Source organism: Callospermophilus lateralis, chromosome 8, assembly GCF_048772815.1.
Source record: "Callospermophilus lateralis isolate mCalLat2 chromosome 8, mCalLat2.hap1, whole genome shotgun sequence".
NCBI lineage: Eukaryota > Metazoa > Chordata > Mammalia > Rodentia > Sciuridae > Callospermophilus > Callospermophilus lateralis.
The window spans coordinates 91,512,295-91,535,321 of NC_135312.1; the positions used below are offsets into that span (position 1 = coordinate 91,512,295).

Sequence of the window (23,027 nt, forward strand, 5' to 3'; positions counted from 1 at the left end):
AAGTGTTGGCAAGGATGTGGGAAAAAGTACTCTCATATATTGGTGGGACTGTAAGTTAGTGTAACCACTCTGGAAAGCAGTATGGAGATTTCTCAAAAACCTAGAAATGGAACCACCATATGGATCCAGCTATCTCAATCCTCAGTATATATAAAAAAGATCTAGAATCATCATGTGTTAGGGATACAGCCACATCAATGTTCATAGCAGTACAATTCATGATAGCCAAGCTATGGAACCAACCAAGGTATTCTCCAACAGATGAATGAATAAAAATTGTGTTATGTGTGCACATTGTAATATCACTCAACCATAATAAAGAATGAAATTATGGAATTTCCTGGTAAATTGATGGAAGTAGAGACTATCATGCCAAGTGAAATAATCCAGGCTCAGAATGCTAAAGGTCAAATGTTTTCTCTGATTTATGAAAGCTACTTCAAAATAAGGAGGAAAAGAGAGAGAGAAAGAAAAATAGTCAAAGGGAAGAGGGGAGGAATTCCATCAAAATAGAACAAAGATCAGCAGACTAAGTGAAGGGGACTGAGGTGGGAAAGAAGGGGTGGAATAAAGGAAGAACAGCAGAATGAATCTGACCTGATTTTCCTACGTATTTATGTGAACGGTGAATTTCACCATCATTCACAAGACACTAACTATAAACAAAGTATAAAAGTAAATAGCACAAAGATCAGTATAATAAAGAGAAGGGAACAGGGAGAGGGAGGAGGAGATGAAAAGGGCAAGTACTGGGAATGAGTTACAGAAAATTATATTTCATGCTTTTATAATTATGTCAAAATGTACCCTAATGTTACATATAACTAAAAGAACCAATAACAAAAGAAGTGTAGGTGTTAGCCAGATAACTTTATCAAACCTTGAAAGCAATTCACAAGAGGCTCTGTTCATAAATTATGAATAAATTATTGACTTCCCCAAAAAGATGTCATAAAATAATTTAAGAATTATGATTTTAGACATACTCCCCTTCCTCCCCACAACTCTTTCTTCTCCTTTACATAGCTAACACTAAAATATGGATGTCACTTGGTTTATGAATGCATTATTTCCTAAAAGCAAAATGGCTTCTTCTTTTTACTCACTTTATTAAGTTTTGTGACTCCCTGTGAGATTCTAAAATGAACGTTACATTGATAGGGGATTAGGAAGAATTCAACAGATAAGCAAATCAATCAGAGGCAAAATGTATTTCAATTAAAAATAGATTTTTTTAAACATAAAAAGGTATGGTCCATTGGTGGTTGGTTAATGTGCAACTTGAAAGATATCTGTCTTTTTTAGCTCCTCAGAAATAATAGTTCATAGAAAATTTGAATGCACATGAGAAAAATCTTTGATTTATCAGAGTGTGTTTATAAAACTAAAGCAATGCAAATACTATTAAAATGTAAAATGAGATCCCATAGTTTTCCTTTATTAGGTTTAGATATATTTTTTTAGACATAGCTATCATAACTTAGAATAGTGTCAATATCTAATTGTCTGGCATACTTTAACTAAGAAGACATGTCTACTTCCAGATTTATGTGGTAAATAAATCAACATGAAACTATTTTTCCATGTGTTTCACAGCCTAACACTCATGTTTTCATTTTTTAACCACACATTTGTAAATAAGGCCTTTGATAGGTTTCAAAATTATTACACTTAAAATTATCAATAGTCATTAAAATGTACATGTGGAACTGTTGATCCTTGGAGCATCTTTCTCACTGCACAGCATTCATAGATTGATATCTATCTGATCTACAATGTCTACTAAAAACATTCTGGTAAAATATTACAAGTCATGAGGACAGAATATATAAAAATCATTTAACAAATTCCATAGGCTAATGATCAATTAGAACTCTGCAAAAGGGTGCATAGTCACCTAGAGAGAATGATAGTGATCATTTCATATAAGAACTATTATTATAGGAACAAAGATATAAATACCCAGAAGATGTAAGAGAAGAAAATATTTCCCACATCTGTAAATTCCCATCTTCTACCCGCTACCTTCATCATTATCTGATATTTTATCACTTATAGAGCACGTGCAGCTTGGATGGGCTACATCTGTCAAAAGGCAGTCTTCACTGAGAACAGGAACTGAAGCATCACTCTTTGAAAATTAGGGTTTATCAGAGAAAGTAATTCTGGCTGCTGAAACTTCTAGAAAAACTTTTAACCTATGTCCATCAGTGGCTAAAACTTAGAGGATAGATAAAAAGTTGGATATACTGAATAACAGTATCATGGGAAAATATCCAAGGCCAAATTCACTCCTTGACTTACCTCATATAGATGCCATGTTGCTCTGGTCAATGACAACACACAGTAATTTTTAAATTTTCTTTTCGTCGCTAGGGATTGGATTCAAAGGTGCTTTACCACTGAGCTACATCATCAGCCTTTTTTGTTTCCTTAATTTTAAAATTTGAGATAGGGTCTTGCTAAGTTGCTGATATTGGCTTCGAGTTTGTGGTACTCTAGCCTCAGTCTTCAGGGTAATTGGAATTACAAATTTGTTCTACCATGGTTGGTTATAGTAGATAATTGTTAAAAAGAATGTACCCATCAGATAAACTAGAAGAACTAACTAAATGTTGGCATTTTTGAGAATCACTAAAATCTTTCCAGGAGTGAAAATAATGTACTTTTCTAGTTTGAAGGACATGGACTAAAAATCAGATTTTTTTTATTAATTTTATTACATTTATCATAAAGATGGCACGAAGATCATTCTAGAGAGTGGATAATATCCATGCTCACTTGTTAACTATTTTGCCATGTTTTACAATTGGAAAAAAAGGCCATTGTTTGTCATTTCACTCTCTGAAAATTAAAAATGCCAGTGATTTTTTTAGAAGTCAATATTATATTGACTTAATCTGATAATCGAGAAAAATGCTAAAATGACCTGAATCTGTCTATAGTTTTTTAATGCTCTATATTAACTGCTCATTGACAATAAAATTATATCTGTTTTGTGGCTCCAAAGATAAATTTTGATGTATTCACCAGCATAATTATTGTCCTATTATATTTTCCCAAGAGCCATTAGAACTATAATTCACTTTCTGCAGTAAAATGTGCATACTTTTGTTACATACAGAAAAAAAAAATTGGTTTCTAAACTTGACTATGGAAACACAAAGTGCATTTTATTTACTGAGATAAAATTTTCTCTTGGCTTTATTTTTGTAAAACTAGCATCCATTAAAGAATGTTCTGAAATTTGGGATTTCAACATAAATAATAAGAGAAATAAATTTCAGCAACATAAGTTAACTACTTATTGTGTAGGCTTTTTGAACTATTATCAAAATGCATTCATTTAAAATAACACTGACCTGTTTTCGTGTGTCTAAAACTACCTTGATTTTAGAAGAAGACTAAAAGTAATAAATTTATTTCTTTTCAATATCAAACAGGCTCTATAGAAGTCAGATAAAGCAGGTTTCGAAAATTATGTTTAAAATTGGGAATCAAAGTTGGTTCATGGCAATGCTAGAACAAGTTGACTAATCTTGCAAAATGCTTCTTCAGATGATGGATAGATCAGAACCAACAGATACTACAAATTAACCATGCAACAATATTATTTTCAAAAAAGCAATGTACATGTGCAAATGCACACACACAATTACTTCATAAAAGAGTTTTAGAGGTATAATAAGAAAAAACCTTACTGAGAAATCTTCGAAGATTTTCTTGAGTTCTTTGTGACCACACCTTTCAGCAATCTGTGCTGGGTCTGAACCATCCATATTTTTCATCTTAGATGCCCAGATTGCTCCTGAACATTGAAGCAAATGAATGGCCAGGTTCTTTAAACCAAATTTTGCTGCACAGTGGAGAATAGTTGGTAGTTGTTTGGCATGAGTATCTGAAACCATAATAAATAATAGGATTTAATATGTTTTTATTATATCTCCCATTCCATAAAAAAGTAAAACACAAACCTTTCCCTAAAGGTATTGCCTGCAAAGCAAACAAATGTTAAGTATCTAAGAATACATCAGTGGTTTTAGCAGTGTAGCATCTTTCTCCTTTTTCTGTTCCTCATCTTAACATAAATACAAGCTACTATTCCCATCAGCATAATGTGGCAATCTTATTCACAGGATAAATTTAATTTAGAAAGCCACATCAACCTCCTAAATGTAAAACAAAACAAAACAAAAACATTACGGTTTAATAACTCCTTCTGAATGTACTACGAAATAAGGCAAACATTAAATAACAAAATTCTATAAATTCATCTAAAAACTTATTTTGTGTTTTCTACTGCCATATCTAGTTTGCTTCCTTCTGATTTTGAAATGAACATGAAATTCCTAGAGGTGTTATATAAGACTTCTCCAAAATTTTCTTTAAAAAATTAAATGCAACAGGAAATACAGGTGAACACTTTTGTAAGTAACCTCAGTATATAATTTTCCATCAGGATTTTATGACTTTCATATCCACTTTTAGACTCTGAATTTTACAATTACTTGTAACTGTCAATTAGAAGACATGTATTAATTGTGCATAACTATAAAAGAATGAATACAAACAGCTATCTTATGGCATGTTCATGTATCAATATACTACAATGAATCTTATTTATATATACAATTATAATGTACAATTGAAATAATAATAATAATAATAATAATAGGAAGATCAGTAGAGTAGAGCAAATGGATCAGGGGAGAGACTAGAGAGAAGGGAAGGGAAAATGAAGGTACTAGGGAATGAGATTGATCAAATTATGTTATGTGCATGTACGAATATGGCATAATAAATTCAACTATTATGTATTATTATAATGAACCAATAAACATACCAAAATTTAAAACTAAAAAAAGAAAAACATAAACTGATGAATGATTTTTCTACACTTTTAGTAAATAATGTAGGTATATCTATAGTTATATTTTAACTATTAATGTACTTGCTCTTCCTTATATGTTGTGCAATAGGTCAAAATGAGTGAAAATTATATTACATGGGGTACATACCCACATTTCAAATTGAAAATAATGTATTTTCTTGAAAATAAATAATTATTAATTAATAATGAATCATTGTTTACTTAACAATTATTTGCACCACAAGGCATTATAGACATAAAATTTTCTGCTATAGTTACACCAGGTCAGAGTTAATAAAGAAAACCTATATCATAATGTCAGATTTTTACATGCTTGATTACCTAACTCTTTGCTATATTATATAATATATTAAACAATAATAAACTTCCTTAATTATTTGTTTTTATAGACCCCAAACAGTAGCAAGCTTTAATGAATAGTCCAGGTGTTTCTTAAAATACGCTTACTGGGGAGTCTGCCCTGTGACTTGGGCATTCACTCATCATCAAACAATGGATGCTGCTCAGGTAATATTCTATGTGTGACTCTGGAGTCATACATTTTTTTCCTTGATATTCATTAGACTTTAACTCTGGATCACATGATTATTAATATTTTTGCTTAAAGACATTAATGTCCCTATTGGCTTTTGAAATATTTATAAAATATAATTTACATTTAAAAGTGTACTAGTGAATGATGAGTTAGATGAAGTCTTATAACTGTATGCAGCCATGTTACCAATACTCAAAATAAGTTAAATAATGCATTTTATCATCACTGAAAGTGCACTTATGCTCCATTCTAGTCAATTCCTCACTTCGAGTCAACTACATGGTAAATTTTATGAACACTGATAGTTTTGTTTTATTTTTTTAATATTTATTTTTTAGGTGTAGATGGACACAACACAATGCTTTTATTTTTTATGTGGTGCTGAGAATCGAACCTGGGTTCTGCCCATGCTAGGTGAGCGCTCTACCGCTGAGCCACAATCCCAGCCCAAGATAGTTTTATTTTGTCTTGGGTTTCATGTAGATAGGATTATACAGTACATGCTCTTGTGTTCTAGTGTCTTGTGGCCTATTTCTAGTGAGAAGTGTCATTTTTATGATTGCCGTCCTGCATGGAATGTATTTTCCCCAACACCCACTCAAGTTACTACCCCCAGATACTTTTATAATTTCCTTTTTGTCTTTGATTTTGGCATGGCTAGGTATAAATTTTTTTATTCACACTACTTGGGGTTTGCAAGGCTTATTGAATCTGTGAGTTGATACCCTTCATTAATTTTGAATAATTTTCAGCCACTATTTCCTCAAATATTTCTTTTTACTTCTTGCTCACCTTAGTCAGGAAATTCAATTACATATATTCTAGATAAATTTAATATTATCATATATAGCTTGAATCAGAGTTGAGCTCAATTAATATAAAGACAAGTTAAGCTTAGTCTATCATATTAATTTATTTAGATTCAGAGTATTTTTCATTTTTCAGTTCAATTTTTTTCACTTCTCTTCAAATTCATTGATCACCTTAGTCTTCTGTTATTTCTGTTATTAAGCCCATCTAACTTAATTTTTTTGATACTGAAATTTCTAATATTTCTTATTATAATTTTAATTTCACTGATGAAATTATTCTTTTCACACTGGTTGCTTAACTTTTGCAACAGATTATACAGAATATTCATCATAGTTTTTTTAACATTCTTATCTGATGATTTCAACATCCGGAGGGAGCATTTCTGATTCTGCTTCTATTGACTATTTCTTTTCTTGACTATAAATCTCCCTTTTTTTCCTTCTTCATGTATCTTGTAATTTCTTATCATATGTTTTGCTTTGTGTTAAAGGATTAAAATAATATTTATCCTCACAAAAAAGCACACCATTTATTCAGTCAAGTTAATCTATAGCTGAGCTTTTGTGACTTTACTTTTTTGCTCTCTTTTGTGATTTGACTTAGATTCACTGGACCATTGACTTCAGATATTTTGAGGGCAGGATCATACTTCCTACTCAGTACAGATTGGGATCTGATTCCTGGTAAAATCTGTATTGCTTTACATTCTAGCTGCCAGATTTTCTTTGGATCTGTCTTTAAATTCATTCCCCTCAAAGTATTTCTCAGGTTCTGCAGGATGTCTGCGATACACTGAACTAAGGCAGACTCCTCACATTCTAATAGCTCAAAGGTATTTCTTGCAGCTTTCATTCCTTCTGTACTTAGAACCCGGCTGCTGGGCTTTCCATAACATGAAAGCTTTGGGGAGAATTGTTTAGTAATGCTGTCCCACTCCTGCTCTTCAGCAGCCATTGGCTGGCCTTCAGGAAAGCCAATGTTTAAGGATCTCTCTCTTACCTCCAGCCATTGAGATAATGACTTTTCACTCACAACAGTTTAAATAAGGGATTAAATAAGAGACCTGTTGAGTAGTGCAGTCCTGCTCTATAGCTGGGGTTCTTTGGGATTTTTGTTCATCACACATAGTCTAAATGTATATGTTAAAAGTTGATCAAATGTTGAGCTGATTTCTCTTTGCTTCTTATCTGTAGAGTGTTTTCTTTGTCTTGTTCCATCAGGGATGAAAGGACTCAGAAATTTTTTTTTTTTTTTTTTTTTTTTTTTTAGTTTTGTGTGGGCCTTGTTACTACCTGGAATTAGTTTATTCATGCTTCTTTTGTCACCAAATTTCTCTTGGATTAAAAAAAGAAACTGTAATTTTGAAGATCGTCTTGTGTGCTCTTGTTATAGTAGGAAAAATAGTCACTTGTGATGTTGTACATCCTAATCAGGAATAGAGGGCCTAGTGGTCTTAGCTCATATTACTATTTCCTTATTTTCTTAAACTCTGTACAGTTTATAGTCTAACTTGTTAGGTTAAAACAATATACTTCTTTAAAAGATATAAGAATCTTTTAGAATATAACTAATATTCAGTCTATATTCATGGGACTTTTCATATCATTAAATATATATCTGTGTTTTACTAAAAATTTAAAGATCGCATTTGTTTTTATGATCAAGGTATAAACAGGAAAACCATAATTCATACTAAGGTGTGGCAAATTTGCTTTTTATTTTTTTGGACAAAATAAGATTTTATTTTTTATGTTTTTTAGCCAATATTTGTCAAATGGTAATTTTAGAAAAACAGAGTAAAATGTCTATGGGGAATTTATCAAGGAAAGTTTGATTTTATCACTTACAATAATAAATAGAGGAGCTGGCAGTTAGTAAAGAAATTCTGTCATATACTTCTTGGTGGATAGCTGTCTCTAAATCATTCAGGGTATTATCCATTAAAAATATGGTCAAAAACTAAATAAAGTAGCCAAACCAAAGCTTTCAAAAAATTCAAGTATTGCAATAGAGTGATAAAATGGGAACATATGCAAGTTTAGAATATAAGAAATAAAAAGTTAATAGTAAGATGAATATGAGAGCTGAAAATTCATGACTGCAAAATCCATTTCTTCTAACAAATTACTATCTGGAATGTTAAATATTTATTCACTCAGAGTAGGATGATCAGGTGGTCACTCTGGATAAAACCATGGAGTATAAAATAAAGAGACTGAAAATCAGGACATCTGAATTTTAATCCCACAGCTTAGGAACTAAGTCTGGTCCCAAAGAAAGTTCCTTCATCTCCTCAGTTTCTTCACTTACAGAAGAAGAGGATTGGAGTCAGAATTGTAGGACTTCTGGTGTTCTTCTGGGCTATATGCCACATCACAGATGTTTTATGCCAACAGACTCTCCAAGGGAAGTTTCCCTGGGTGTTACTCAAAAACCAATTAAAGGAGTAGGGTTAGCATATGCAAAGGTTGAACAAAGGTAATGATTTTCATTCCTTTCACAGTGTGATTTTGAGATATGATAAGATGTTAATATTTCTATGGATTCATAACAGAAAAGCATGGCTGGGTTTATGACTGTTTTGCTCTGTGACAGAAAGACCAATATGCAACATGTGAGGTGTCACTCTTCTCATTCAGTCAAAACACTAAAGACATACAATACTATTTGGAACTTCAAGCAACAAAAATAAACACCCAAGGTCATTATATTCCCCAAACCTTGGTAATATAATCTAAATGCACAAGGGAAGTAATGGTCCATAAAAACCCTGGGTTGCAGTTTTGTTCTCCCTTATGTTATATAAACTGTGGAGTAAAAGTGCACAAGAACATATATACTTTACTACTCATCTTAATTTTCTAATTACCTAATTAATTTTTTTGCAGTTGAAGTCTTGTTACTAGAATATTCTTTTAAATGTTTAAAAGTTAAGTATTATCCCCTTTGTTTCTGACTTATTCAAGAACATTATACAAGATATTCTTTCTTTCAACTTTTTTAGTTGAGAAAGTAAAATATGTGTTCTGCATTATATTCATTACATTATTAAATACATAATTATACTAATAGCTTCTTAATAAACAAACTCAAAAAACACCTCTTATTACTTTAAATCCTAAAATTCTAGAACAGTAATTATTTCTTATGAAAGGCAATAGTGTGGTGCTTAAACATTCTGGCTTTAAAACCAGATTGTATTAAATCTCAACTGTAGCATTTACTAATGGTGTAATTTGAATAAGCTACTTGGACTTCCTGTGTCTCAATTTTCTCAACCATGACTTGAGGGTAATATTATCTGTTCAATTAGATATTAAACTCAGTTCCAATGTATTCTTCCATTACTTACTTGTTCTGTTCCTGCACATTATTTGAAGATTCCGTTTTTGAAAATTCATTTACTCATTAAAATTTATTTGTAACCCCCAACATCAATACTTAAGGTTCTTTCTTGATCAACTGCAGCTACATGCAGAGCAATGAAAAATTTTAAGTCCCCCAAAGCACAGGTTCTCAGTAGAGAATGAACAAAGCTTTCTTATTTTAGCTCATATAATGTAAAGGAGTGTCCATTTTGACGTCTAGTTAGTGCTCCATATTTTTACAGTTTCTGTGGGTTTTGTTGGTGATTTAGATGTTTATAATAGTCCTCCAATACAGTGCTGAAGGGCTGTCTAAAGTCCCCAAGTATAAGAAAGATATGATAACCTTCTTTCAGTCATAAATAATAGTACTATTGATAAATTCATTTTCAATCAATAGCATGCATTAAATAAGGTGCCATAAACGGAAACACATATAGAACAAGGTTCTGTATTGACTTATTGATAAAAATATTGTGACCAGAAGCTTGCAGAAACCAAACCCTATATCTTTCCAAGGAGCAATGGTTCCATATTCATTTATTTAATAGATTTATAGAAAGAAACCACTGTGAAACATGAGAATCACCTGCATTTTAAAACAATCTGGAGACGCCCTTTCTGTTCTTGATAGGGAGTTTAGAATTGGTTTCTCACGAATTGGTGTGAATATACTATGTATCCAAGCAGAGATATGAAAAATTGTGCTCTATATATGTAATAAGAATTGTAATGCATTCTGCTGTCATATGTAAATAAAAAAGTGTTAAATACAACCAAAAATAATAATAATAAATGTAAACTAATGGAAGAAAACAAAAAGAATTGGTTTCTCACTGCAGCGTGGCCAGTCATTTTCAGAAGTACAGTGCCTTTTTTTTTTTTTTTTCCTTTCTGTTACATGCAGCCAGGGAGGCTCTGAGAGCAGCTACGGCTCCTTTGAGTGGGACCAGAAAAGGTGCAGGTCTACAAGAAGAAGCTGTGAACGCTCAAGTTCATGATTTCCAAGGACTTCTCCCTGGATGCCTCTATGATCAGGGTCTATTCAATTAAAATGTAACCTACACATAGTTAGAACCCATTTCTCCAACTTCCTGCAAGTAGAAAGAACAGTCATAGAGCCTTGACACTCTTGCTTCTTTCACCTGTTAAACACCAGGAAAAGGTCTCAGATGAAGGCAAATCCTTATTCTTTTGTTCTCAGTTTAACATTCCTTAAGGGACTGTGTATCTTCTTAATTCAGGCAAAAATCCTGTATTTTGTTGTAGCAGTATGTTTAAGATTTGAAAGTTTTGTAAAAGGGTAAAAACAGAGTTCTGGAAGACTGATATTGTGGCACACAAGCACCTTAATAATAAGTTCATACAAAGAGCCAGAGATGAATGGAGCATGTGAATTCAAATCCAGAAGGGGCTTATTGCTCATTGAACACTCCAGTGGTTAGAATTCATCCTAAAATTAGTGGCAGTCATAACAGGAGGAGGAGAAAGAGGAAGGACAAAGAGGAGAAGAAAGGGAAAGGAGAGAAAATGTGATAGCTAATAAATAGAGGTAGGAATTTTAGGCAGCCAGTGCTGGAAGGAGTGAGTATAAGAGCAGAACATGCACTGGAGGGCTGGTAAGAAGCGCTCCGATTCTAGAAGGGGAGTCTCTGGGAACACAGTGTGAAAACCTTTAACATTTTCTTCTTGTATTTTTGTGGAGCTAGGGATCAAACCCAGGGCCTCAGGTACACTAGGCAAGTGCTCTGCCACTGAGCTATATCCCAGACCAAGAGCCCTCGTATCTAGGGCTGTCCACCAGGAATGGCCAAAGGGAAGTCAGGCCATGTGCAGAACAAGCTTGCAGCAGGGCAAGAGGCCACAGCGAACGCCTGACAACTCAGAGTCCTTGTCTGGAAGGAATTCTAGGAAACAAAGGGGCATGTAAAGTTCTTATTAGCAGTTCTTGGAATCTGGATCAACTAAAATTAAATCTCAGAGCCTTTGAATATATGTGTGTATTAGCTACTCTTCACTATCAAATCCAGAGAGTGGTGAGACAATAAGTGTTAGACTGCTTCATACTTAACCAGTTCATCCTGTTTGTACCTTTAAACTCTTCCTTCCTTCCTTCCTTCCTTCCTTCCTTCCTTCCTTCCTTCCTTCCTTCCTTCCTTCCTTCCTCCTCCCTCCCTCCCTCCCTCTTTCTTTCTCTCTTTCTCTCTCTCTCTCTCTCTCTCTCTCTCTCTCTCTCTCTTTCTTTCTTTCTTTCTTTCTTTCAGCAGGCATTGAACTCATAGGTACTTAATCTCTGAGCCACATCCCCAGCCATTTTTATATTTTAATTAGAGACAAGGTCTCACTGAGTTACTTAGGGCCTTGCTAAGTTGCTGAGGCTGACTTTAAACTCATGATCCTCCTGCCTCAGCCTCCCAAGCCTCTGGAATTTTACAAACTTTATTTATAAATATCTTATATTCTTTTCTTCTGTGTTCATTTAAAAAAAAATGTCCTTTTGAAAATTTCAACTTTGTCTCTACTGTCTCCTGAGAGCAAAGGAATCAAAAGCTTAGAAAATGCCTGGAAAACAGGGAACAAAGTGTGCAAATCAAGAAGGGCTGGGTTTGGATCAGGTGGTGCCACACTACCATGGTCCATGCCCTACCGGGGCAGAGCCACTCATTGCCATTTACGTGGCTCTCACATGAAAGTCCAATGAATGTGTGCCACATGTACTAAATCAACCTTATAGGCAAGGACACTTAATTTCATTAGTGAGAAGTACTTAGCTTTTCTTTTAGAACTTCCTGTTTTCTGGAGTACCTGATTTATTTTTTAAAAACATATTAAGTAATTTTAATAATAAAAATGAAAATCTCTAGGAGGAAAATCTGGGCAGTCCTCAGATCAATAAAGGGACTTGGTAGAACTTTAGATGTCTTTGGGGAGCACTATTCTATATAATATAGGAACAAAATGAACAAGGAATATTACAATGATTTGGGAAACACCCAAATGCTAACCTGTCTAGCAGACTTCACACTTGCCAATATTTCTCTCATATGTATATTTATTTATTAATATCTAGTAAACATACATATATCTTATGTATTTCTATCTTAAATATGTATTATATATGAATACATAATATATATATATGAGTATATAATATATGTTTCAAATATGTATATACATACACTATATATTTTTATAGAGATTTATTCTGTGTAATATTTGTCAGTCTATAGATCTATGTGTGCACATTCTACTGGTTCTGTTTCTCTGTAGAATCCTGACCATGACAGTGAGGAAAATGACTATGGTGGCCTTGACAAACCATAATCTATAGGAACAAGTTATGAAAAGAAGTTCTACAACTTTGTGTTCCTTTCCTTCTTAGAATAATGCTGTATGAATCTTTCAACCTGCAGATGATTTGTAAGCACAGGGTAATGGCAGAATCCAGAGAATAAATAAATCCTTTCAGCAGTGAAGGGAGGTGTTAGGGAGATGGATTCGTAATAAGGTTGAAGAGAGAAGTTTCTGAGCCTGTCAGGGCTTTCAAAAGGATAGACATTCAGGTTTAAGGGTCGTTATTGTACAACAACTGCAAAAGTAAGAGGAAGTTCCTTAAGTACTAACTTATGGATGACATTAATAAAAAGGCCTATTTACATTGTGTGTGCTTGCTTGGGTATGACTAATTAAGGCTAACCTGTGCATGCATTTTCCTTATTAAAATGAATGGATGTTAGAGAGCCTATTTCCTATTAACAATTACTAATAGTATTTATATTTCTTTTCCTAACCCTTATGATGTAATTATAAAGGGTTATTACTGTTGACCCTGAAAAACCTACAATTTCTGTGTTGCCTCAGGGAGGAAGAACATATGTGCCTTGGTTACTTGAGCACAGACAGTTCAGTGCAGCATATTCAGAAGGCACACATGCCAATTTCTCATTCTGCTAATGGCAGATGCCATGGATAAGGGGAAGAAAATGAAATATAAAATTACGACAATCAAAATAGCTGCCTTATTCCAACAAAGAACTATTTATGTCTATACCTATCAAAGACCTGGGTTTTCATTTAGTTTGTGGTCAACTTGGTTGCCATTAATAAAGTAGTAAATATGAATCAAGTACTAGAAACTTCCAGGCACTGGGAATAAACCTGGGAACCAAATAGGGCTTCTTCCTAAAGGGCAGTATTTGCCCATAAAGATGAAATTAGTGATGTGAAGGTAATCATGCATTATGAAATAAAAATCCCTATTTTTCTAGGATTACAGAAAATAATAAAAAGAATATTTGAAGTTATTTCAAACTTACCTTCATAAATTATTCATTAAAACAGTATTTCATATGATTAGGAGAAAGACTTGTTGTAACTTTTCTTCTAAATTTCAGATAATTTTCTCTGTGTCTCCCTCTGATTGCCCCCAACCTCTGTGCTCCCACGATGCCCTGGAGCCACCACCTTGATTGCACAGGGCCACAGTGGCTCAGTGGCCACAGTGTGATCAAACTGGAGCTAGTCTTCCTGAATATCACTTACCCGCTGGGTAAGGCATGCAACTTCCCAAACTAAAACGGTACTGACCTCAGGATTGTTGTAAGGAACTAGACGAGTTTTAACTGAGAAGTGCTTCAGCTTGTATTTAACACAGAATAAGTAAATTCAAGTGTTAGCTACTATTAATATAGCAACATTATATCAATTGCATTTAGCATTTAGTTTTGTGATTTTTTTTTCCTCTCTCCTTGGCCTGTGTGTCCTCTGAGACTATAATTTGTAGATCCTACATTCCTCTACCTTCTCTCAGTATCTAAAATAGTACCTATGAAGGAGCAAAACACATTAAACTTTTTGTAACAATTCATGCAGTTATTTTCTTAAAATAATGGTACATAAAATAAATATTTTTTTTAAAGATAAACAGTCAATCTAAAACTACTTTATTCTGCATTCATGATTTTGATCCACGATAGAGAGTCATGGAATAAAATAAATTCTGCTATTTCAACTTTAATATTACTTATGGCAATTTTACTTATGGACATAACAATGGTGCCACCACACTGTTGTGTTACTTGGTGATTCTCTGGGTGATTCACAGACCAATCGAATCAACATCATCTAAGAGTTTGTGAGTAATGTATATTTTTATGCCCCCTCAGACCTACTGTATTTGCAATCTGCAGATGGGGCCCAACAATATGAGTTTTAAATAAACCCTTCAAATGATCCTGATGCCTGTTAAGGTTTGAGTATCACAATAATAAATATAAGAAAAATAAGGCTTAGTTCTCATATTTAAACAAGAGTGAATAGCCAAGAAAATTGAGTTTAACATCATAAAGAGTAATATAAAACTGCAAAGTATAAATGGCATGACAAGGGTAAACTTTTCATTCTATGCATAACTTCTGTAAGAATTTATTTTATCCATCATGGTTTACATATTTTTAAAATTTTGTTCATTTATTATTTTTTTGTGATGCTGGGGATCGAACCCAGTTTTTTTTCTTTGCTTTTTTAAAATTCATTTTTCCTTTTTGCAATGATTTACATGTTTTAACATATGTTCTCAATGTAATTGATGAAAAAGACTCTACAGAAGTAAAAATGGCATGCTAAACAATATTTATGTTAATTTGTTTCTTGGAAAATATACAATCTTAGAGCAACTTTAATAAATACAATATTGTTAGAAACAATAGTTCAAATGTCACACATGACATTCTTTTTCTTGTTGGAGAGGATACAGGGGATTGAACCCAGGGGTGCTTAAACACAGAGCCACATCCCTAGCTCTTTTTAAATTTTTTATTTTGAGACAGGGTCTTGCTAAGTTACTTACGTCCTACCTAAGTTGCTGAAGCTGGCTTCAAACTTGCAATCATCCTGCCTCAGCCTCCAGAGTCTCTGGGACTGAGATGCACAGAGATGTACCACCCGGCCTGGCCACACATTAAATTTTTACAGAACTTTTATTTGGATTTTCTAGATAATGGAAACAATGAATATAGTCAATTTGGGATGGGCACAAGAATAAAATCCTCACAAATTTTTAGACAGATGTTTCTAGTCAATCAGATACAGGTAAAGGTCACGCTTATTTCTCATATTTTCATTTCTGTAAAAAATTTCTGTATGATTGAGCTCTCCCTGTTCTTGCATACCTTTCCGGCCTCCAAGAAGTCAGGAACTGACTCTCAGTAAGGGTAATAGTATGAAAGTAGCTACAGACAGTATGGCCAACTGCTTCAGTTTTTGAGTCTTGCTAATTCTTTATTATGTGCCTGTTGACCCAGCGGTTCCATCCACTTTGGATTCTCATCTACTCTCCTAATACTTGTTGTTGACATTAACCTGTTTGTAATGTGTTCTATAAGCTTTTCATCAGACATTTCCTAATATCTATGTATTTCAATGCAGTTTTCTTTATCTGATAGCTTATATTCCAAATTCAGAAAAAATTAAAATAATAGAAGGGTACTTGACAAATGAAATTAAAGTTCACTACATTAGACAATGAAAGCAAGGTCATTTAATCAAAACTTTATATAGTCCTCTTCTGTTTTCTCTGGATAGGGCTTTTGTCTTGTATTAACATCTTGCATCATCTGAATCAGTCTGCATGCCCATCTACTTCTAGATATTATGAGATTTTTATAGGTTTTGTTGGAGGGTATAGTTAATCAAAACTATAATTGTTTCATCTTTCTCTATTTTCTCTATGTATTGAAAACAAGTTTCAGGTGAAACTAAAAGAGCTACATGATATTCTTGGTGTAAAAATTGAGGGTAACTGGATTCAAGGGGGCATACTTTTGACATTTGAATGGCTCTGTAAGTCACAAGTTATTTTGTGACCTTTTCCCACTCCTACTCTCCTGAGTATGGTGTGACATGATAGATGACTTCCTTCTCTTAGAAACGTTATCTTTACTTGGCTTTGAAACACCTTTTTCTTATTTCAGCAGCTGTTCCCTCTCAGTATCTTTTATAGAAACTTCTCTTCCAGATCTCTAAATATTGCAGTGTCCAGGACCTAGACACTTCCTGTGATACACTCTCAACAGAAGGATCTTATCCAGGCCATGGTTCTGAATATCACTTCCAACTCCTTCCTGGGCTTTTGGCTCTTGTTTAACACTACCTTCAAATTTTAAGTGCAAACTAGAATTTTATATCACATTCTCAAAACTATGTCATTACACTGATAAAACTGCTCTTGCCTTAGAACCTACATTTTGGTCAACAGCGTTGACGTTTATTTGTTTATTTTTATCTATATTTCTTCAGTTACTTATGCCACATAGATTGCTTTACCAGCAATCTATCAGGGAGACCTGCCACCACCTTTACTTTCAAATATCTACAGGGGACTATCAAGTGTATTGGGCATGTAACATTGTGTATTTCACTAAAAAAAGGTAATATAAATTTCGCATGCAATTTTTACTTCTGTTATAGTTTTTGCCCTTGTTTCTATGGAGAAGATGTTTTTAAAATATGACACGGAAGGGAAATTCACATGTTCAAGTTGCATCACCTCCTCTGCTATCACCCAGGTGATAGCTACTAACACTCTCTGACACTATAGCCTGGCCTCCTATCCAATGTCCCTGCTTCCATTTTCACACTCTTGTAATCTATTCTGCACAGAACAGCAAGAGTAATATTTTTAAAGTATAAAATAGATAATGAGTCACATTTAAAATCCTTGCATGACCTCTCATCACCTGCCAACTATCTATTCTTAGTTTTATAGTTTTCATAATTCATATAAGTATTTGCAATAACATTGCTTACTTGGTTGCTGCTGGATAGTTAACTCTGTTACCTTCCCTGGAACAAAAGCTCCACGAAGACAGATTTTTCTGTATAAGCCACCTGTCTCTGGAGCACCTAGAAGAGTGCTTTGCAATTACTTTGTCCTTGTTACATAAATGAATGAATAAGATTGCTTAATAGAATCTTATTTTAGATCAAGGTTCTCAACTGGAAGAAAATGTTATTTTTGCAGGCTCATCTATAATTACAAAGCCCTCGATTATTACAGAATGCGTGCTGGGATGGCAACGGACATGGGCTCAATCAGGGAATTACAAATGTTGTTAAAAGGCGAAGGACTGATGATTGGTAAATAGCTGTCCCTTCATATCTGGAGAAATAGGGTCTTTGAAGAACCATTGTAAAACTAAACAACAGTAGTAATTCTGAAGAAATCTTTCTCATTACTCAAGTAAAAAACCGCTTTGAAAGATTCAGAGGGGCTGTTTTATTTTATTATTTGATCCAAATTGAACCACCAGTTCATGAAATTACCTTGAGAATATGCTAAAATTATCATTGGTAAGAGATGTGAAAATTCTGTTCTTGTGGGTTGTGTTAACAAAAAATGAAGTGGAAAAAAATCTATAATTTTACAGTCAATTTACATGCCAAATCTCCAATTTATTCAATTGCTACAAGTTTGGATGCTGCGTTATGTGTAAATTTGTCCCTAATTTAGTATATTTACTTCACAGTAATGTGTTTGTTTCTAATTTGAAGTGAGTTTATATAACATCTTTTCTCCTTCCTCCTTTTACTTCTAAGGCTGGAATAAGAAATGATCTTGCCTGTATTTTTCTTTTTATGTTGATTTCTTCATGACTTCTGATTTTTTCCTTCAGGTAATAAAAAGTGCAAACTATAAATGTTCATACAACTTCATGCTTTGCAATACTCATCTTGACAAAAAAATTTTCTTAATGCTGATTCTTTCTTTTCTGATCCATTTTTCCTACTTATTCAGGAATAAGATTCGTTATTCCTCATTTGTTAAAGTTTCTGTGTATAAAACTGTGATATAAGATACTTGGGTCCCCCTGATAGGAATCAGGGAAGAGAGAAACCACAAATAACTTTGTTTATTTATTTTTAATATTTCTTTTTTTAGCTATAGGTGAACACAATATCTTTATTTTACATTTACATGGTGCTGAGGATCGAAACCCAGTGCCTCAAATATGTGAGGTGAATGCTCCACTTTTGAATCATATCCCCAGCCTACAAATAACTTTAAAATATGATTCTTAAGTAAGATTTTTTGATATTAATAAACCATAGGATAAATAAGAATAAATCTAACAAGTTTTGAAGGTAATTGCATTGCTTTAGAAATTATTATGCATATGCATAAGAATTCATATGCAGTAATATTTATTATTATAGCATTAATTGCAATGATAAAAAGTTTAGAAACAATGAACAGAAACAATGTAGTGTAATTAAACAATATAATGCTATAGAGTATATACACATTAATAGATCTACATGTACAAATATAAAAATACTGGCAAAAATAAATTAAGGAAAAGTTATGATACCATTTTCATAATATTTACAAATTATGTGATATTATATATTAATTGTAGGAACATCATATATGGTAAAAAGATGAAGAACTGTGAGAAAATCATCATTAATAAATGTAATTAGAGTAACAATTACTATTCAAGTAAGTGAAATCACAGAGACAGAAATTCAGCTAAATCTATAATATTTTCTTTCTTTCTTTTTTTTTCCTTTTTGTTACTGGGGATTAAACCCAGGGGTGCTTTACCACTGAGATACATCCCCATTATTTTGAGACAGGGTTTCACTCAGTCTCTGAGGATCTTGCTAAATTGCTGAGACTAGCTTGGAACTTGCAATTCTCCTGCCTCAGCCTCCTGACTTGCTGGGATTACAAGTGTGTGCCACTGTGTTCAGGTAATATTTCTTAAAAAAAAGGTCCCAAGCAAATATAGTAAAATGTTAAGGTTCAGCAAATATAAATGTTAGGTATAAGGTATTTTATAATTTATTCTCTTTATTTTTAGCACTTGTAAATTATTTGATAATGTTAAAAAGACAACCCGATAAACATCTTAGTCTCCTCCACTAAGCAAATGTGAACCCAAAGGGATTTTAAATCCAAGACAAATTTTATCACCACAGTAACCACTAAGCATTTATTGAATACCAGTTATAGCTATACATTTTTATTAACTAGTAAATAACATCCTGAGTCAATTGTTTCAGATATCACTGTTGATCATAGGCTATCTTCTTTCAGACTAAAATATTACTAATCTTTATAAATGAATATGTGCTTTGACATGATGTTCTAGAAATTGGCATGGGTTTAAATGGGCCAGTTCTGCTTTCTAAAGGGGGAAGATAGTTAATCTGGGCAAAATAATTTACTTTCCCTTTTCCTAAATTAACTGCCATAAATGGTAATTAAACCAGAAACCTTCTTTAAAATAAGCTAAATATATATTACAAATATTAAAAATATATATTAAAAATAAGCTAAACTATATATTTTCTCCTGTATATGATGGGAGATTCTCTGCATTACCCAGGCTTTGGAAAGACTTCTAAGAGAAATGAAGAAAATTAATGGACCCGTTGTACCAAGATTTATGAGACCCTGCAGAAGGTTTGAAACAGAATAGGAGGAGCTACAGAGGGGTTAAAGCAATTGTGTTGGCTGAGTGTTCTGTTCTGTCTCATATCAAATCAAAGGCATTCTAACTTGTTGATGATGGTTCAGACCATGTGTGCTAACTTTAAAACCTACAACTAAAATGGAAATTACTTAAAATAGTCCTCTTATTTTAAGTGATAAACTCTGACATTTCCTATTTAATATCATATATATCAGTGACCAAAAAGGCCTACATAATCCCCTTTATTGATTTCACAATCCCCAAAGATTCATAAATCAGAAAGTTGTTCATAAATTCTTTGTGATTCTTGTGCTCAAAAGTCCTGGGTTACATTAATATACCAAACTTACTTAGAAACCTTATATTACTGTATGCCTAGAGAAGGTTTTTCCTACAGAAAATTCCTGTCAATGGAAAATGTTATTTTTAAATCATTAATAAAACATCACCAAGTAAGAGAACATTAAAACACATTTTTATTACTTAAATATATCATCTTATCTTTGCCTATACCCAGGTTTACCTGCCTAGAGTAAGACAGGAAAACACATGTCAAATGGGGATGTTTGCTGTATAGAAAAGAGTAAAAATGACTAAGACATAATGTCATGGAAAATATTTTACTTATAAATGGAGTAACAAGGGACTAAATCCAGAATATTTAAAAAGAACTTTGAAAAGAAGAGAGGATGGGGCAATAAGAAGATAAACATTTTTGATTGATAAAGCTCTTAGCTTCATACTTTCAAAGAACCATAGATAGATCTGTAGGTAATTCATTGCTCATTCTTAGAGAAGGCAAAATAATCAAGCTATACTTTATTGATTCCTTATGGCTAAAGTTCCTTCACAATATCCCAGCCTCCAATTTATTTTAGCTAAAATATAGAGAAATAAATGGTGAATATTTAATAAATAAATATTTCACCAAATAAATCAAGTCCTGCCACTGAGCAGACACCTGGGGCTGTGTACCTGACACATTCTTTGCTAAACTTACTTCTCTGAATATATCCAGTGGATTCCAATGATTTAGCATTTACCTAAATTCTCACAATTATTTTATGTATAAAAATATCTCAATCCTTATCTGTGATTCAACTTGAACACTATGAGACATAGGTACAAAGGTCCTAAAGATCAGATATTCTGAAACTGACACAGATCCAAGAACACAGGGTCAAGTGGGTAAGCAAAACATGAACAGAGTTATAATCATACCTATCTTACATACTTTTATTATGTAGATTGTGTTATTTTACCTCAATCAAAATTATAGCCCAATGTTATGACCATTGTGTGGTTCAGTTATAGGTTTAATAGCATCAGCAATAGAACAATACAAAGCAATCAGGTTTCTGGACGAATTATTACATTGAACTTTTCATTGTTTAAAAATGTGATTGTGTTTTATAAAATTTTTTGCCAAATACAGAATTATCATTCAGTTCTATTAACGGTTCAAAACTCTCCTTGGCTACCAATGTTCTAACTTTTGAAAAGACACATTAATACTTTCTCTGACTCAAAAATCAATATGAGGATGAATTATTTTTCTGGTCTGTAATATATTGATGAAGTTTGAGTCTGGTAAACTTGACTGTTCATTGGAATCTCCTGAGAAACTTTAAAAAGTACAACCTGTCACCTACCCCCAGATCTTATTAATTAGTACAGGAAATGGCTTAGGGTGGGGTCTTTCAAAAGCTCTGCAGTTAAGTTTAATAAACACTGATCTAAACTCTAGATATTCAATGAGAGGTCTGAGAATCAGGAGGGACCACTTCACCTGGGAACTTGTTAGAAAGGCAGATGCTTTAAATGTTCTCCAGCCCACTCTATGAGACCCACCTTTTCAGGGTCTCTGATTTAACCAACCTAGAATCCTTAATATATATATATAAATTTATAAAATTCATAAATATATATTTTATATTAATGCATTATATATGTGTATGTATATGTGTGTATACTGGAAAATTTATTTTGTGTCATCGTTTGGACAAGTCAGTCCATGTTTGGTTGACTCCATTGGTTTGGACCTGTGTTGAGACAGTACATTATGGTAGGAGTGCATGTGGGGGAAATCCTATTAACCTCATGGCCAGGAGAGAGAGAAAGAGAGTGGGGGGGGGGGAGGGAAGTGGGGAGAAAGAGGAAGAGGAAGAGGAAGAGAAAGAGGAGGGGAGGGGATGGGATGACACAATCCCTTCCCGCTGCCTAGAATTTCCTTTTCCTTTTTCCTTTCTCATTGGGACTCTTTCCATCATTTAAGACTTAGGCAAAATACCACTGTCTTTTCTGAAGCATGTCCAAGAAACAATGCATCTCTACTTTAAAATTCGATTGTCATTATAATCACTTCCACAACATTTATCACATTGCTTGTTTCTATTAATACACATATAGTATCTCTCCCCCAACTAATTATAAGGATTTTAAATGAGGAATTATGCCATGTTCCTTTTCTATCCTAACCTAATACTTTAGGTGAATTACATATTGTTTAAATGTATATGGTAAACAAAAATAAATCTTCATAAATCTCACGAGATTACTTATTTGAAACTAGCCCATCATTAACTTTTCCCTATAATGGACCCTCATCATTATTCATCTCACACATTTAGGGAGTCGCAATAGGCTGTGCCTATTTTATTACTGCTGCCCTACCAGGCTGATGATAAAACCACTTAAAATAGCACAGAAACCCTACAGAAGAAAATCCTGCTTATTAGTCCTTAACACGCCAACCCTAGACTTCTCACATTCTTTAGTTCCAAGCTTGTCTTATTTACTATTACATCTTAGTGTTTCACACATGCTGCCCTTATAAATGAATTATAAATAGTGTTTCAACAAGCTATGAAAGAGCAAAATGTTCTAAAGTTACTATAATCTCATGATAGCATTTGGAAATATGATTTTTCATGAGTAGTTCCTAT

The 23,027-nt window shown here is 33.2% G+C and overlaps 1 protein-coding gene across 1 annotated transcript in view; it reads right to left on the reverse strand.

Annotated features, from left to right (window-relative positions):
• Bank1 (B cell scaffold protein with ankyrin repeats 1) overlaps positions 1–23,027 on the reverse strand; it is a 281,934-nt gene that overhangs the window by 155,593 nt on the left and 103,314 nt on the right. Inside the window, exon 7 of the mRNA XM_076864747.2 lies at positions 3,702–3,898. Coding sequence (XP_076720862.2) covers positions 3,702–3,898 — 197 coding nt within the window. The remainder of the gene's footprint in view (positions 1–3,701; positions 3,899–23,027) is intronic.